Source organism: Leptodactylus fuscus, chromosome 4, assembly GCF_031893055.1.
Source record: "Leptodactylus fuscus isolate aLepFus1 chromosome 4, aLepFus1.hap2, whole genome shotgun sequence".
NCBI classification, from domain to species: domain Eukaryota; kingdom Metazoa; phylum Chordata; class Amphibia; order Anura; family Leptodactylidae; genus Leptodactylus; species Leptodactylus fuscus.
The window spans coordinates 208909075-208925300 of NC_134268.1; the positions used below are offsets into that span (position 1 = coordinate 208909075).

Below are 16226 nucleotides of genomic sequence, written 5' to 3' on the forward strand. Positions count from 1 at the left end.
TCACCGGAAATGGTTTTCACTTCACAGGTGTGCCCTGTCAGGTTTAATTAGTGGGATTTCTTGCCTTATAAATGGGGTTGGGACCATCAGTTGTGTTGTGCAGAAGTCAGGTGGATACACAGCTGATAGTCCTACTGAATAGACTGTTAGAATTTGTATTATGGCAAGAAAAAAGCAGCGAAGTAAAGAAAAATGAGCGGCCATCATTACTTTAAGAAATGAAGGTCAGTCAGTCCGAAAAATTGGGAAAACTTTGACAGGGTCCCCAAGTGCAGTTGCAAAAACCATCAAGCGCTACAAATAAACTGGCTGACATGAGGACCGCCCCAGGAAAGGAAGACCAAGAGTCACCTCTGCTGCGGAGGATAGCTGATCTACAGATTGGCCACTGTAAAGGGAGTCATCTACTTCTGGCCCTGTTCACAGTTTTGGACCCATACAGCTGATCCGTATGGGGGCCGGCGGTGGGACCCTGTTTAGATATTTGTGGCCTATTCTAAGGATAGGCCATACAATCCTAAACCCTGAACAACCCCTTTATGACCTTGTCATGAGTTAGATGAACCACTTTGTCAACTCTGAGCTCCTCACCACTCAACGACTTGGTTGTAGAAAAATTTTGACCCGCTTCCCAGTTCCTAACCAACCTAAGATGTAACCTTAAACATTAAGAGAGAAACAGACGCTCAAGACAAGGACATGGTTAAGCCTGGAATATTGTGGAATATGGAATACTGTACAGTACAGACCAAAAGTTTGGACGCACCTTCTCATTCAAAGAGTTTTCTGTATTTTCATGACTATGACAATTGTAGATTCACACTGAATTCATCAAAACTATGAATTATCACATGTGGAATTATATACTTAACAAAAAAGTGTGAAACAACTGAAAATCTGTCTTATATTCTCGGTTCCTTTTGCTTTGATTCCTGCTTTGCACACTCTTGGCATTCTCTTGATGAGCTTCATGAGGTAGTCACCGGAAATGGTTTTCACTTCACAGGTGTGCCCTGTCAGGTTTAATAAGTGGGATTTCTTGCCTTATAAATGGGGTTGGGACCATCAGTTGTGTTGTGCAGAAGTCAGGTGGATACACAGCTGATAGTCCAACTGAATAGACTGTTAGAATTTGTATTATGGCAAGAAAAAAACAGTTAAGTGAAGAGAAACGAGCGGCCATCATTACTTTAAGAAATGAGGTCAGTCAGTCCGAAAAATTAGGAAAACTTTGAAAGTGTCCTCAAGTGCAGTTGCAAAAACCATCAAGTGCTACAAAGAAACTGTCTCACATGAGGACCGCCCCAGGAAAGGAAGACCAAGAGTCACCTCTGCTGCAGAGGAGAAGTTCATCCGAGTCACCAGCCTCAGAAATCACAGGTTACCAGCAGCTCAGATTAGAGACCAGGTCAATGTCACACAGAGTTCTAGCAGCAGACACGTCTCTACAACAACTGGTAAGAGGAGACTTTGTGCAGCAGGCCTTCATGGTAAAATAGCTGCTAGAAAACCACTGCTAAGGACAGGCAACAAGCAGAAGAGAGACCACAAGGAATGGACATTAGACCAGTGGAAATCTGTGCTTTGGTCTGATGAGTCCAAATTTGAGATCTTTGGTTCCAACCACCGTGTCTTTGTGCGACGCAGAAAAGGTGAACGGATGGACTCTACATGCCTGGTTCCCACCATGAAGCATGGAGCAGGAGGTGTGATGGTGTGGGGGTGCTTTGCTGGTGACACTGTTGGGGATTTATTTAAAACTGAAGGCATACTGAACCAGCATGGCTACCACAGCATCTTGCAGAAACATGATATTCCATCCGGTTTGTGTTTAGTTGGACCATCATTTATTTTTCAACAGGACAATGACCCCAAACACCTCCAGGCTGTGCAAGGGCTATTTGACCAAGAAGGAGAGTGATAGGGGGCTACACCAGATGACCTGGCCTCCACAGTCACCAGATCTGAACCCAATCGAGATGGTTTTGGGTGAGCTGGACCGCAGAGTGAAGGCAAAAGCGCCAACAAATGCTAAGCATCTCTGGGAACTCCTTCAAGACTGTTGGAAGACCATTTCTGGTGACTACCTCTTGAAGCTCATCAAGAGAATGCCAAGAGTGTGCAAAGCAGGAATCAAAGCAAAAGGTGGCTACTTTGAAGAACTGAGAATATAAGACAGATTGTCAGCTGTGTCACACTTTTTTGGTAAGTATATACCTGTAATTCCACATGTGTTACTTCATAGTTTTGATGCCTTCAGTGTGAATCTACAAATGTCATAGTCATGAAAATACAGAAAACTCTTTGAATGAGAAGGTGTGTCCAAACGTTTGGTCTGTACTGTATATAATTTTGGGTTCCTGCACATAGGAAGGATAGAGTTGAACTAGAATGTGTGAGGTGGAGACGACCAAGGAGAGAGGACATAGACCAGTTATCAAATTTGGGGCACTCCTCTAAACCACCCATCTCTGGGCCTCGAACAAATGGCCAATATAGAGATATATAAATGGACAGTACAGAGATCTTTCCAATGACTTCTTTACACCAGGACTTGTGACCATGACGAGCAGCAGCCACTACATCCGGAGGAATAAAGGTTTTGCCATAGTCACAGGCGAGGCTTCTTTACAGTAAGACTGTGGAGCTCCCTGCCACAAGACGTGGTGATGGTTGATATCTTATACAGAGGAGGTGAATGACTTAAAAAAGCAAAAACATCCTAAATTTTGGGAACTAACATTTTGGGGCGAGAATTCAATCCATGGACTTATCCCATATTTGGAATGGAGAAGGAATTTTTTTTCCCCTAATGGGGCAATTGGCGTCTACTTTATGGTTTTTTGGGTTTTTTTTACCTTCCTCTTAGTAGGGTTATCGGATGGACTTGGTGGACCTGCGTCTTTATCCAACTTTTTTGACTGTTTTACCAAATTCATCCAACGAATATCCAACCCCTTAGCAAAAATGTGTTGCCTTTCTATACATTGGAGATGTTGTATCACACCAGGCCATTTTCTATCCTAGCCAGCTCAATATTACATGTAATGGACACCCACAATGGCACTTCTAGAGATCATCTGAGGAATCCATTTTCTTGAAATTCACCAGAAGGTTCCTGTACTTAAACTTTGTAGAAGACATATAACTCAACAACCCCCCCATCATAAAATAACGTGCACCAAGGAGTTAATTTTGTACCTCATGCCGGGTCTCGTGACCAGCGGCACCAAATCCACCGCACCTCATTGGTTGCAAGGCTTGAGCAGTCTGATGCTTGGAAACAGGGACACGTCTTATTAATGCAGCCTACATACCTCATTCTTGTTGCTATTTTTGCAGTATACAGTACAGCCACCGTAAATTGATTATAATCTCCAGGGTAACAGAACTTCTATATCACACTAGTGGCCAGGAACCATAGCTACAGTAAGTACATTACCTGGTCCTGACTGTTGTCCATTCTGACCCGAGTATTGAGCAATCCATGTGCAGTCTCGTTTTCCTGTTCACTACTGAAGATCAGTCGCAAGGGGACAATGTCTTCTCTGCCCAGGAACCCATTTTCTTTCTTCCTATGCATCTCCGTCAGCCAAGTATCTGCAAAAATGTAAAATAAAGCAACTTTACACCTGAAGACGTTCAACAGAACTTACCAATCCTGCCCATGAGGTCAAGGAAACCACCAAGCCATATATAAGTTTATACCGTCTCGAATTACGGAGCGCCCTATTAATGTTTAGTGGCCTATGCCACTTAACTTGGAACTGAAGTGACCTCTCTGACATCCTATCAAGTAGCCAATGGCAGGAATGCAACCGACTGATACCTTCAGCAACATTCGTCTAGGAACCAATCACAACCTTTTTGGCATTGAGAGTGACACGGGGATTATGACGTGGATTCCGCGCCATAATCCGCCCCCTCTGCACCCGAGTGAACGGTCCCCAAGGCTCAAATATGATGTCTACTTTAGAAAACCTACTAATACCCCAAACATTCTGATTTCAGAAGTGGGTCCATAGTTTGGGATTTCCATCAGTCAGCCAGAGAAGAGGGCACCTACCAACTTGAACATGTCCATACACTCAACAATTCCACAAATGTTGAGTCCATTGACTTGTTGAATAAACTAACATGGACAAATCAGGGGGATATCGGAATATAGAAATTCTTCAGGCCAGTATTCTTACATAGAGGATTTATATTGTGGTACAAATTTGGTGCAAGGCACTTTCTTGGGACAAATATGCACCACAATCCCCATTCTGTATAATGGAATTCTACCCTAGATCCTAACTGGGATAGATCTCCATTCTGATGCACCGGTCAAAGCCTCTTCATAAATCCATCATTCCCTGCACCAGTCGGGGCCTTTATTAAAGGGGTTGTGCCATCACGGACACTTATCCGTTATACAATGGATAGCGTCCAGAGCCTCATGGAAGTGAAGGGTGTAGCGGTCACAAGGTCAAGGAGGTGACTAAGTCCCCAGTCCTCTTGATCACTAGGTGGTTGGGCCCCAAGCAGTTGGAAACTTAGATAGGGGATACATGTCCATAACATTACAACCCCTTTAAGACTGACATATAAAACTCCAGTCTTATGAAATCTTCTCCAATATATCCATACATGACATGGACAGCTCACCGATTTCAATGCTCATCATGTAATACTTCGCTTCTCCTGTGGGAGCACTACAGGGAAATTGAACACTTTCTGCCAGAGGTTTCACCATACAGCTGATAATCGGGGAACCCAGCAGAGGGTCAGCCTGTTTCTCCTTGACATATTGATAAGTGACTTGAAAATTTGGACAATCCCTTTAAGGTGTAAGTAACTAGTTGGAGTCTAAGACTTCCACTGGTTGCTAAAACAAAGCGACTGAAGTGCTTGTACCCTACAGATTTATCCTAATTGGGATGGGAAGATTTTTTCCTTCTGATGGGGCAATTGACCTCTACTTCATGGTTTGGTTTTTGATCTGAGTCAACGTGGTAAGTTTATAGGTTGGATTGGATGGACTTGTCTCTTCGTCCATCCTTATCAGCTGTGTAACTATAGGACTAAACCCATCCAATGGCTATGTAACCATTTAAAAATCTGCGGCCTCTCTTGGGCTGTACAGATCTATAGAAAGTACATCAAAAACTAAGAAAGTATATCCTACGTCCACAGCCATTCCAGTCAAAGCCAAATGGTTGAGCCCATCTTACCCTTCATTTTATTGATCGTTTGGGGCCTCATCACCGAGCCGATTGAAGCTTCTGAGAAGTTACTATGGCATGTCCAAAGTTTTGTAAACTTTTTAGAAAACTTAAAAGGTGGCTGCAGGTCTTTGGTGGCCTACAGATAGTTGGACTCCCACCAATCTGATCATGCATGATGGCTTATCCTAAGGATCAGTCATCAATATTCTAATGTTGGAAAACCTCTTCAAGTTTTTGGAAAAATCCACTATCTCGATCCATTAGGTTACCAACCACCGACTCTTGCCCCTGGGCTGACTTTTAGAAAAAGAGACAAGGGGCTGCTATGTTACATTATTTGTCCAATGGCCACCAGAGACCCTTTTCTGGTTTGGGGGCTACTTGATGAATTTTAGCACATCATGTTGACTTAGAATAAAGTGGGTGACGCAAAGAGTGGGGCTCAATGTGTCCGCAATGCTTCACCCACCAAAACTGGATGTTGACGGTGATTTTTGTGTCGTGATAATTCGGTCTACAAAAGTTAACGAAAACTGACACCATTGAACAAAAACTTCCATTGGCATAGCACGACTCGAGTTGTCTAGTCCTAGCTCTAGAGGAAATCACATTTGGGTTCCTTACGTGGCGACTAATTTTCTCAATGCCAGCGTGAAATTCCATTAGACCGAAACGACTGAATATGGGACATGTATGTATTCAGGCTATAGGACTTCGTCCAATGCCGGCACCGCTGCTCATTTGAACAGGAGAGGCATTCAAGGTTACGGCCGCGAGCCCTAAGGGTTTTGCAATTTAAAAGAACAGTGGTTGAACACAAGAGAAAAGTGCATTCACATCAAATCCGAAACACATTAGTATCGGAGCCCCTACAGGCTTCCCTAAAGCGCACATGTACTGTGGTCAGACGCAGGTCAAATGTGCCTGACAAGCGCACACTTAACAACTTGACACATAACCCCAGCAAATGCAAAGCCAAAAAAAAAAAATGCAAATCTGCGTGACAACGTTGTCTTATAAAATTTCCAGGACCTAGTAGCCGATTAAAGATATTTTTTCATTTTTAGACAAGGAGATCTTTCTATAACCCTTGGGCCAATTCCCCACACCCTTACTTGGTAACAATAGTTCCTCCGGGAAGTAGAGTCCTGCACAGGTTCTCACCAAACTGTAGCCAATGGGAAATGGCCAACAAGGGCCCAACAGCAACCACATGGTCTAACTTTATGGCACAAAGCAAGTTCCAGAATTACTCAAAAAGTGGAGCAAAAAGTTATCCACGCAAAACAAAAACATTGCTCTGGATCCCGCACGGATCAGCTGTTGGAGGTTACTTCTAACACTTATACTATACAGTGCACAGAGCTGGAAGCCTATGGCTCCATGCACTGTATAGTGGTCAGACGGTGTTACGGCATCAACATCAACAGGGCTGCATTATCGGGACCCAGATGTTTAGTGTACAGAGCCATCTATTCCGGCTCTGTGCACTGTAATGTAGGGGCATTGGAAGCAACCCAAAAAAGTTGATCTGTATGGGGATTGGTCACATATTTTTTAAAAACAACATGAACATTCCCTTTAAAGATTTCTCGAGATCCTAAAGGACAGACCATCAATATTGGACCAATAGGCTTGGACTCTTGGCATCCCTACTGATCAGCTGTTTGAGGGACCTGTGCAGATTGCCCAAGTACTGCAGCCTCTTCATGGTCCACATTGGTCAGTCTACCTGCTATCTACCTACTAATGGCCCTGCTGCTACTTAGTAGTCAATGGGACAGCAGACAAAGCAATGTAAGCAATAAAGAAGCCGCAGGGCTTGGCTGAGTGCCACGGCCCCTTCAGACAGCTAACTAGCAGGGGTACCCAAGGGTATAACTCCCACCAATATCAAATCTCATCCTAAGGATAGGACATCAATATTCTAATCCTGGAAAACCGCCATGTGCATCAGAAAATATACACCTATTACATACAGATTACATTGTGCCGTCCATCCGAACATCTGGTGTATATGAATATTTAATGGACACCACAGAATAGTATTAATATATAATATAACACTGCTGTAGTAACCATACAAGGCAAAAGCAGCAAGTCCAAATAATCATTACTCTGCACCCATTGCTTCCTCAACCCCCGGGTGGGCACCATCCATACCGAGCACTTTATTCCATTCCCATGAGGTCAGGCGTGTATATGTATCTTCTATATGTCTGTCACTCTGAGCTGGGGAGTGCAAGAGAAATACTTAGTGTATGTATATAGAAGCCTATAAGCAATGTACAAATATATGTACCCCATCCATATAGTCTAATATCTAGCTATGTTCCCCTCTGCAGTTGTGGTCCCCAACAATTCTATATGTAGGTCATCAATAGCTGATTGAATATGTAAGTACTCCTCCCTTTACTATCAGGGTAACACAGATTACGTCCAACCAACTAAGGAGATCACAACATAAGGCAGGAGACATAAGACACCAGGGGTAAACCGATGCAACTCTCCTTCACACGGTTCTTAAAGGAATTATTTCACCACCACCAAGCATAGCAACATAACTGCAGATAGATAGGTTAGGGTCACCTGAATCAGACGGTGTTCTCCCCTTGTGAATCGGAGCCTCCATTGCCGAGATATCGCCATTTTTACAAAATGCAAATGAGCTCTTTGAAGAAACAAGGACGCCGCCATTGCTAAAATAGCTCATTTGCATAGTGACAAAAACAGCGATATCTCGGCAACAGAGGCAGCGATTCACAAGGGGAAAACACCATCTAATTCAAGTGACCTTAACCTATCTATCTGCGGGATGGGTTAATACGCTGGGGTCTGGTGACACACTCCCTTTAAAAGAGCTCAAAAATAATCTGTAAGTATAGGAGATATATACTTGTTTTTATTTACCTCAGAGTTTGCTCTTGGGCTACGTTTTATCTCAGGTCCATGAAGAAGAGATGTGATCTGTGACCACACTTTAGCTACGTTGCCAGCCGGGAGTATGACATAGTCTGGGACACGCCCCTGTCCCGTGATTGGTTAAGGCTTCTGCTTTCGCCCTTCCCCTGCAGATCTTCCTCCTCTTATTGGCTGCTGTGTATAAACACACGCCCACCAGGGAAACCTGATTTTTATTACAGGAAGGATAACGGCTGAATGAACATACCCTTAGGGCCGTTCACATGGCGGAAAATGAAGAGGAGTTGGCCTTCATATTTGGGCAATGGGATGACGATACAGGTCATTGGCATTCTGTCGTGGTTTTACGTTGCTGATTTGACCCAAATTCATGGGCCTCATCAACGGGGAGTCTCGAGCCATGGAATCGGCAGCCAGATCAAGCAGGATGCTTACGTTTTTCGGCGTCCTGCTGCGATCTCCGCCTCCCATTGAAAACAACGAGAGGCAGAATCGGGCAGAATTCACCCACAAATCAGTGTAAAATTCCCAACGGCCCCTTAGTCTCCCCCTATGGAACATGCCGGCCACATGTCTACAGGTCATGACCATATTGTATTTCCTACAGTCTGGAATCTAAGACACGAGCGTAGCCATCCCCCTAGAATAATATTACCGCCAATAATAGACAGTGATCTACCGTTATTGCGCACAACTATTATCGCACCGCACACGTCGTCGTGGGACCTGGGTCTTAATTATGTAAAATAATTATAGCCATACTATTTAATAAGCTCATTGGCTGCCGGTGATGGCTGTGACCAAGTGGGGCCATGAAACTTGTCATGTTATGGCCCTCACATGATTTTTGTGTCTTCTTCAGATATATGAGGTCAATATGACTACGAGATGTGAACTGGAAGAGGACAAGGGCTCGTGCACCATTATGTAGATAAGATACTATCGTGCTCCCAAATACAAAACCGCCTCCATCATCACCATATTATTAAGGGGGTTTATCCCAGGAACAGCGCCTTCTCTGTCCACATTCTGCAGCTCTCCTCCATTCACGTGAATAACAGACATAGTCCAGCATGGCACTGGTTCTGGAATCAAAGCAAATTGTCAGGGTCTGACACCGGGCACCCACACCAATATATATATACAGTGTTGGCCAAAAGTATTGGCACCCCTGCAATTCTGTCAGATAATACTAATGTTCTTCCAGAAAATGATTGCAATCACAAATTCTTTGGTATTGTTATCTTCATTTAATTTATCTTCAATGGAAAACCACAAAAAGAATTGTCAAAAAGCCAAATTGGATATAATTCCACACCAAACATAAAAAAGGGGGTGGACAAAAGTATTGGCACTGTTTGAAAAATCATGTGATGCTTCTCTAATTTGTGTAATTAACAGCACCTGTTACTTACCTGAGGCACCTAACAGGTGGTGGCAATAACTAAATCACACTTACAGCCAGTTGAAATGGATTAAAGTTGACTCAACCTCTGTCCTGTGTCCTTGTGTGACCACATTGAGCATGGAGAAAAGAAAGAAGACCAAAGAACTGTCTGAGGACTTGAGAAGCAAAATTGTGAGGAAGCATGAGCAATCTCAAGGCTACAAGTCCATCTCCAAAGACCTGAATGTTCCTGTGTCTACCGTGCTCAGTGTCATCAAGAAGTGTAAAGCCCATGGCACTGTGGCTAGCCTCCCTAGATGTGGACGCAAAAGAAACATTGATGAGATTTCAACGCAAGATTGTGCGGATGGTGGATAAAGAACCTCGACTAACATCAAAACAAGTTCAAGCTGCCCTGCAGTCCGAGGGTACAACAGTGTCACCCCGTACTATCCAGTGTCAGCGTCTGAATGAGAAGGGACTGTATGGTAGGAGACCCAGGAAGACCCCACTTCTTACCCAGAGACATAAGCCAGGCTGGAGTTTGCCAAAACTTACCTGAGAAAGCCAAAAACGTTTTGGAAGAATGTTCTCTGGTCAGATGAGACAAAAGTAGGAAAAGGCCTCAACATAGAGTTTACAGGAAAAAAAAGAGGCCTTCAAAGAGGAGAAGACGCCCCCTACAGTCAGACATGGCGGAGGTCCCTGATGTTTTGGGGTTGCTTTGCTGCCTCTGGCACTGGACTGCTTGACCGTGTGCATGGCATTATGAAGTCTGAAAGCGACCAACACATTGTGCAGCATAATGTAGGGCCCAGTGTGAGAAAGCGGGGTCTCCCTCAGAGGTCAGGGCTCTTCCAGCAGGACAAGGACCCAAAACACACTTCAGGTCAGCACTAGAAAATGGTGGTGAGAGAAAGCCCTGGAGACTTGTAAAGTGGCAGCAATGTGTCCAAACCTGAGTCCCATAGAACACCTGTGGGGGAGGAGGAGAGATCTCTTGGTGGCAGTTTGGAGAAGGCCCCCTTCACATCTCAGGGGGGACCGCGAGCAGTTTGCCAAAGAAGAATGGTCTAAGATTCCAGCAGAGCCTTGTAAGAAACTCATTGCTGGTTACCGGAAGCGGTTGTGCGCAGTTATTGTGTCTAAAGGTTGTGCTACCAAGTATTAGGCTGAGGGCGCCAATACTTCTGTCCGCACCATTTTTGGAGTTTTGTGTAAAATGATCAATGATTTGACTTTTTTTCATTCTCTTTTGTGTTTTTTCATTGCAAGCAAAATAAATGAAGATATTACCAAAGAGTTTGTGCTTGTAATCATTTTCTGGAAGAACACGAGGAATATCTGACAGAACTGCAGGGGGGCCAATACTTTTGGCCAATACTGTGTATATATATATATATATATATATATATATATATATATATATATATATATATTATCTCCTCTCTCTCTCTCTCTCACCAATACTTGCCAAAAGTCCCAAATTTTCAGAGAAAATCCAGCAAATTTGTTTCTCCAAAACAGAGAACACTGCAGGACAGTGAGCTTAGACAGGGTCGGACCTAAATGCCCCAGTTTTTGCACAGAATTTGGTAAAGGTCTCTCATTGGTGATGCCTTGGCACATCCATGCACTGTGGAGACTTCCATTATTTTTCAGAGCCATGTGTAATGCTCATTATGACCTGCAGTGGCGCTGTGGGGAAACTAGACACTTGCCGCAGGGATCTCTGGAGATTACAGCTGATCGCTGGAGGTCCGGACAGTGCGACAACCTGGGATCAGATCATTTACAGGGGGCTCTTGTAACAAAATACAAAGGATTTCATCACATTTTAAGTCGAGGACTTGAAGTACAAAGTTTTTATACTCAACAAATAGTTTTACATTGAAAAAAATCATGGAAAGCTGCACTGTGTGAACAAGGTGTAAGTATATGATGACAAATGTGATTATACTATCTGGTTTACAATCATCATAGTCTTAAAGGGATTCTACCATTAAAACCCTTCTTTTTGTAGATAAGACGTCGGAGTAGTCTTTAGAAAGGCTATTCGTCTCTTACCTTTAGATGTGATCTCCACCGCGCCGTTCCTTAGTAATACCGGTTTTTACCGGTATGCAAATTAGTTCTCTGGCAGCGATGGGGGCGGGCCCCAGCGCTGGAAATGCGATGGGGGCGTCCCCTCTGCTGCTCGAAAACCGACTCCAGCGACGCCTCCTTCTTCTGCTGGATCCTCCCCTTCTTTCTTTGGCGTCACCTCCGACGCCTGCGCAGTAGGCTCTGCCAGTGAGACACTAGTAGAGCCGACTGCGCATGCCCGCAATTGCGGCCTCAGAACTATAGCCGCTGGCTGGCATGCGCAGTCGGCTCTACTAGTGTCTCACTGGCAGAGCCAACTGCGCAGGCGTCGGAGGTGACGCCAAAGAAAGAAGGGGAGGATCCAGCAGAAGATAGAGGCGTCGCTGGAGCCTGTTTTCGAGCAGCAGTGGAGACGCCCCCATCGCATTTCCAGCGCTGGGGCCCGCCCCCATTGCTGCCAGAGAACTAATTTGCATACCGGTAAAAACCAGTATTGCTAAGGAACTGCGCGGCGGAGACCACATCTCAAGGTAAGAGACGAATAACCTTTCTAAAGGCTATTCCGACGTCTTATCCACAAAAAAAAAGTGTTTTAATGGTAGAATCCCTTTAAGGGGGATGTATAGAAAACTCAGGGGCAGCGCTCTGTTGTACATTTCCAGTCCTCGTTCCCTCCCATGTCGGGACTCACCAGGTCGGAATCGGGGAGGATCACATGATCATAACTGATTGGCCTCAATAGTCATGTGACCCTCTTGGCCCGGTGAGTCCCAACACAGGAGGGAAAGGATTCCAGGACCATACAATGGAGTGTCAGGGATAGGCAAGCAACACTATCTTTTTTTATTTATACCCACCCAGGCCGCCCCCAAGTTTCCTATAATTTCTGAACAACCCCTTTAAAGGCATATAAGATTCGTGGATGCTTAAGGGTAAGGCCCCACGTTGCGAGCCGCAGAAAAGCAAAATAAAAACGCGGTGGAAAAGACAGCAGCAGAAACGCATCACGTTTTTTTCCGCAGCGTTTATCGCAGAAGGTCTGTAGAGTCTCTGCGGACCCTGTTCCCCTATTATACGTCTATGGAAAACGCCGGCGTTCCGTAGGTACAATTGACATGCTGGGATTTACAAAAACACGAGCGCTTTTGAAATCGCAGCCTTTCCATTTCGGATTTTTTTTCTGCAATGTGTGGATGGGATTAGCCAGAATCAGTTTTTCCGCAATGGCCAGAACGTTGTGTTTTCGCGACGTAGGGCCCGACCTAAAGGGGTATTCCTGTTTCAAGAAATAAATGATATATTGAAAAATTAAACACTTAGACTTCTTGGTTCGATTCCTGGTTTTCAGGATCTCTGCTTGCTGTCACTCAGCATCCAGTGAACAATCTGCTCTGGTCACGGGGCAGAAACTTTTAAAAAATCTGCAACGAAATCTGTGCAATTTGATGCAGATTGCAGTGTGAATGCTTAACTCTACAACAAAGTTTGCAAATCTGCGGCAAGTCCTTGCAGATTTTTTCCTCTACAGGCGAATAGACTTCTCAAATCCACAACCACATGTAACGTCCTGTAATGTGCTGACAATATCTAGTGCAGAAACTGGACTGAAAATCTGCAGCCGTTCCAACGCGTGTGAATTCCCCCTGACAGCGCAGTGATCACGAGCCGCGCACCTGCACCGTCACATGGCCAGGACTGGAGTAAACAATGAACGCTCCCATTCCATGACATCAAGCAGGGGTCTTGAAAGTTGGGAACTGACACAGATTGTATAGGGTTAAATTGGGTCTTTTTTTTTTGTATCCTTCCTTAAAACAGGAATATCCCTTTAAGTGTCATGCGCGAGACAATATACTGGGTCAATATTGATTTCTGTTATTTACAATTTTAATGCAAAATAAATGCAAAAAAATAAATGCAAAAAAATAAACAAATAATAATAATAATAATAAATTTACATTTTAATTTCCAAACAGTGCAGTGTGAACAGGAACTAATAGGACAGGACCCCGAAATACACAGTAATGACCAAATTTAGGCCACTGCACCAACAAGGAGGGGTAAATAATAGCACGCTGCACCTTCTCAGACTCATACACCTCCCATGACTTCACATACACAGACTCCGATGGCCTCTATTGGCTGCACTGAAAATACTATGGGATTCCTTTAGCTCCCTCCCCAGCATGACAGGGGTTAATGCACCTAGTAAATAGGCTCCTTGTGAATGCTCCTCATGTACCCAGATGCCAGCACTAGTGACAGGCCTGGTGATCAGATGAGACACCAGCCAGGCTCATCCCTGGAGAATTGGTTTGGTAAAGGATAGGGGATGGCTGGGGGGGTCCTGGACCACCACCACTTCATGGGTTCTGTCCCTGGGCATCCATGCATGTGGCCAGCAGCATCAATGTTCCCTGCTTGTAGGTCACTGGTGATGCTGTAGTGTAGATCAATGACAGGTAATAATAAATGTAGCAGGCACTGGGGGTGACTGTGGCCCCCTCCCCTCCCCAGACAGACTGCCATGCAGTGACTTACCTGCCTGGGAGCTGGCATGGACCAGATACAGGGCTCCAACCAGGCAGCATAGCCTGCACTCTAAGCTCTGCATGGCTGGCACAATCCAAGTAGCATGTGAGGGTCACTATCAGAGAGATGTCCTCATTGTAAGGGGCTTGTGCTGCTGGGGTCTCCCTGCCTCTCACACTCTCTGTTGCTGAGGATGCTGCTGCTGCTGCATTGTGTCCTCCTGGTTTCCATTAGTGTTCTTGTGCTTTTACTGCATTGGGTGGTTAGATGTGGATGAGAGGACTCAAGCACCTCCCAGGTCTCCTCATCCACATGCACAGCCACATCCTAAGACTCATCAATGCCAGAGCCTGCAGAGCCTGCCTCCTTCCAAGGAGCTCAGTGCACTCTGGGAAATGTAGTTTTGGTTATTGCAGCTGAATATCACACATGATCCTGCAGCACCTGCACAGGACTGCTTAAAGGGACCTGACATCTATAGCTTTATGTTCACCTATATGTTCTTCTGCAGCACCTGCACAGTATTGCTTAGATGGACCTGACATCTATAGCTTTATGTTCACCTATATGTTCTTCTGCAGCACCTGCACAGTATTGCTTAGATGGACCTGACATCTATAGCTTTATGTTCACCTATATGTTCTCGGACTTCTCCTATAGCACCTGCACAGTATTGCCTAAAGGGTCCTGACATCTATAGGTTTATATTCACCTATTTATTCTCCTATAGCACCTGCACAGGACTGCTTAAAGGGACCTGACATGTACAGGTTTATATTCACCTATATGTTCTTCTGCAGCACCTGCACAGTATTAGGAACCTGACATCTATAGGTTTATGTTCCATTATATGTTCTCCTATAACACCTGCATAGGACTGCTTAAAGGGACTTAACATCTATAGATTTATATTCACCTATTTATTCTCCTATAGCGCCTGCACAGTATTAAAGGGAACTGATATCTACGTATTGGTTTATGTTCACCTATATGTTCTCCTATAGCACCTGCATCTATAGGTTTATGTTCTCCTGCAGCACCTGCAAAGTATTAAAAAAGGGACCTGTCATCTATATGTTTATGTTCCACTATATGTTATCCTATTGCACCTGCACAGTATTAAAGTGACCTGACATCTATAGCTTTATGTTCACCTATAGCACCTGCACAGTATTGCCTAAAGGGTCCTGACATCTATAGGTTTATGTTCTCCTGCAGCACTGCACAGTAGTAGTTAAAGTGACCTGACATCTATAGGTTTATGTTCACCTATATGTTCTCCTATTGCACCTGCACAGTATTAGGGACCTGGCTGACATCTATAGGTTTATATTCACCTACATGTTCATACAATCACAGATCATCAGTCTAGTTGCACCCTGCCATTTCTTACAACCAAAATACATTGACTGTCCTTGCAGCTCTCACCCAGCTTTCCTTTAAACCGACATGAGAATCGCTGCCTAGTTTTTAATTTTGTAAAATTGCTTTTAGGGAAGTTTTGTAAAAGAGGATTAAAAGGCGTAGACGGTACTTATTACATTATATTCCAGAGATCAAAGACCAAAAGCCGTACATTATGTGCCAGGGAAGAAGAAGAGAGGGGGGAGGGAATGTCGCCAAGGCTGGGGGAGGACAGGAGTAGCTGACACCACTGCCAAACACAAAACCCATATCTCATCCCGTATAGATTATTGTTCACACCATAAAGTAAGGACTCCTGTACCTAGAATACCTTCCAGGAGAAACTATCTCCATAGTGCAAGGCCATACGCAGCAGACGTTAGGACGTGCTGCGACAGTTCTGCTCTTCATAGGGGTCATTCACACAACCATGTTCCTCCCATGAAATACAGCTCAGTGCTCCCAAATGACTGGAGTACTGAACTGACAAAGCTGTGGGTTCGGTACTGTAATGATCCAGCCATTGAGGAGTAACCGCACCGTATCTCACTATGTCGCAGTGATTTCTATTTACACGCCTGTGGTGAGTCCAGGGAAGGCTGCCGGAAAATGGACGGAACATGGCTGTGTAAATGACATCTTACTGCACGTGCACTTTATTGTGCAGACCCCCAAATTAATTCAGA

At 44.5% G+C, this 16226-nt stretch overlaps 1 protein-coding gene across 3 annotated transcripts in view; it reads right to left on the reverse strand.

Moving 5' to 3' along the window:
* The window catches only part of ADAM22 (ADAM metallopeptidase domain 22), a 138155-nt gene extending 123685 nt beyond the window's left edge, over window positions 1–14470 (reverse strand). For all 3 annotated transcript variants that reach the window (XM_075271708.1, XM_075271707.1, XM_075271706.1), the window contains exons 1-2: window positions 14146–14470; window positions 3443–3600 (exon numbers count right to left, since the gene is read on the reverse strand). In XM_075271708.1, coding sequence (XP_075127809.1) covers window positions 3443–3600; window positions 14146–14218 — 231 coding nt within the window. In that variant the 5' untranslated portion in view covers window positions 14219–14470. The remainder of the gene's footprint in view (window positions 1–3442; window positions 3601–14145) is intronic.
* Between the last annotated feature and the right edge of the window lie 1756 nt (window positions 14471–16226).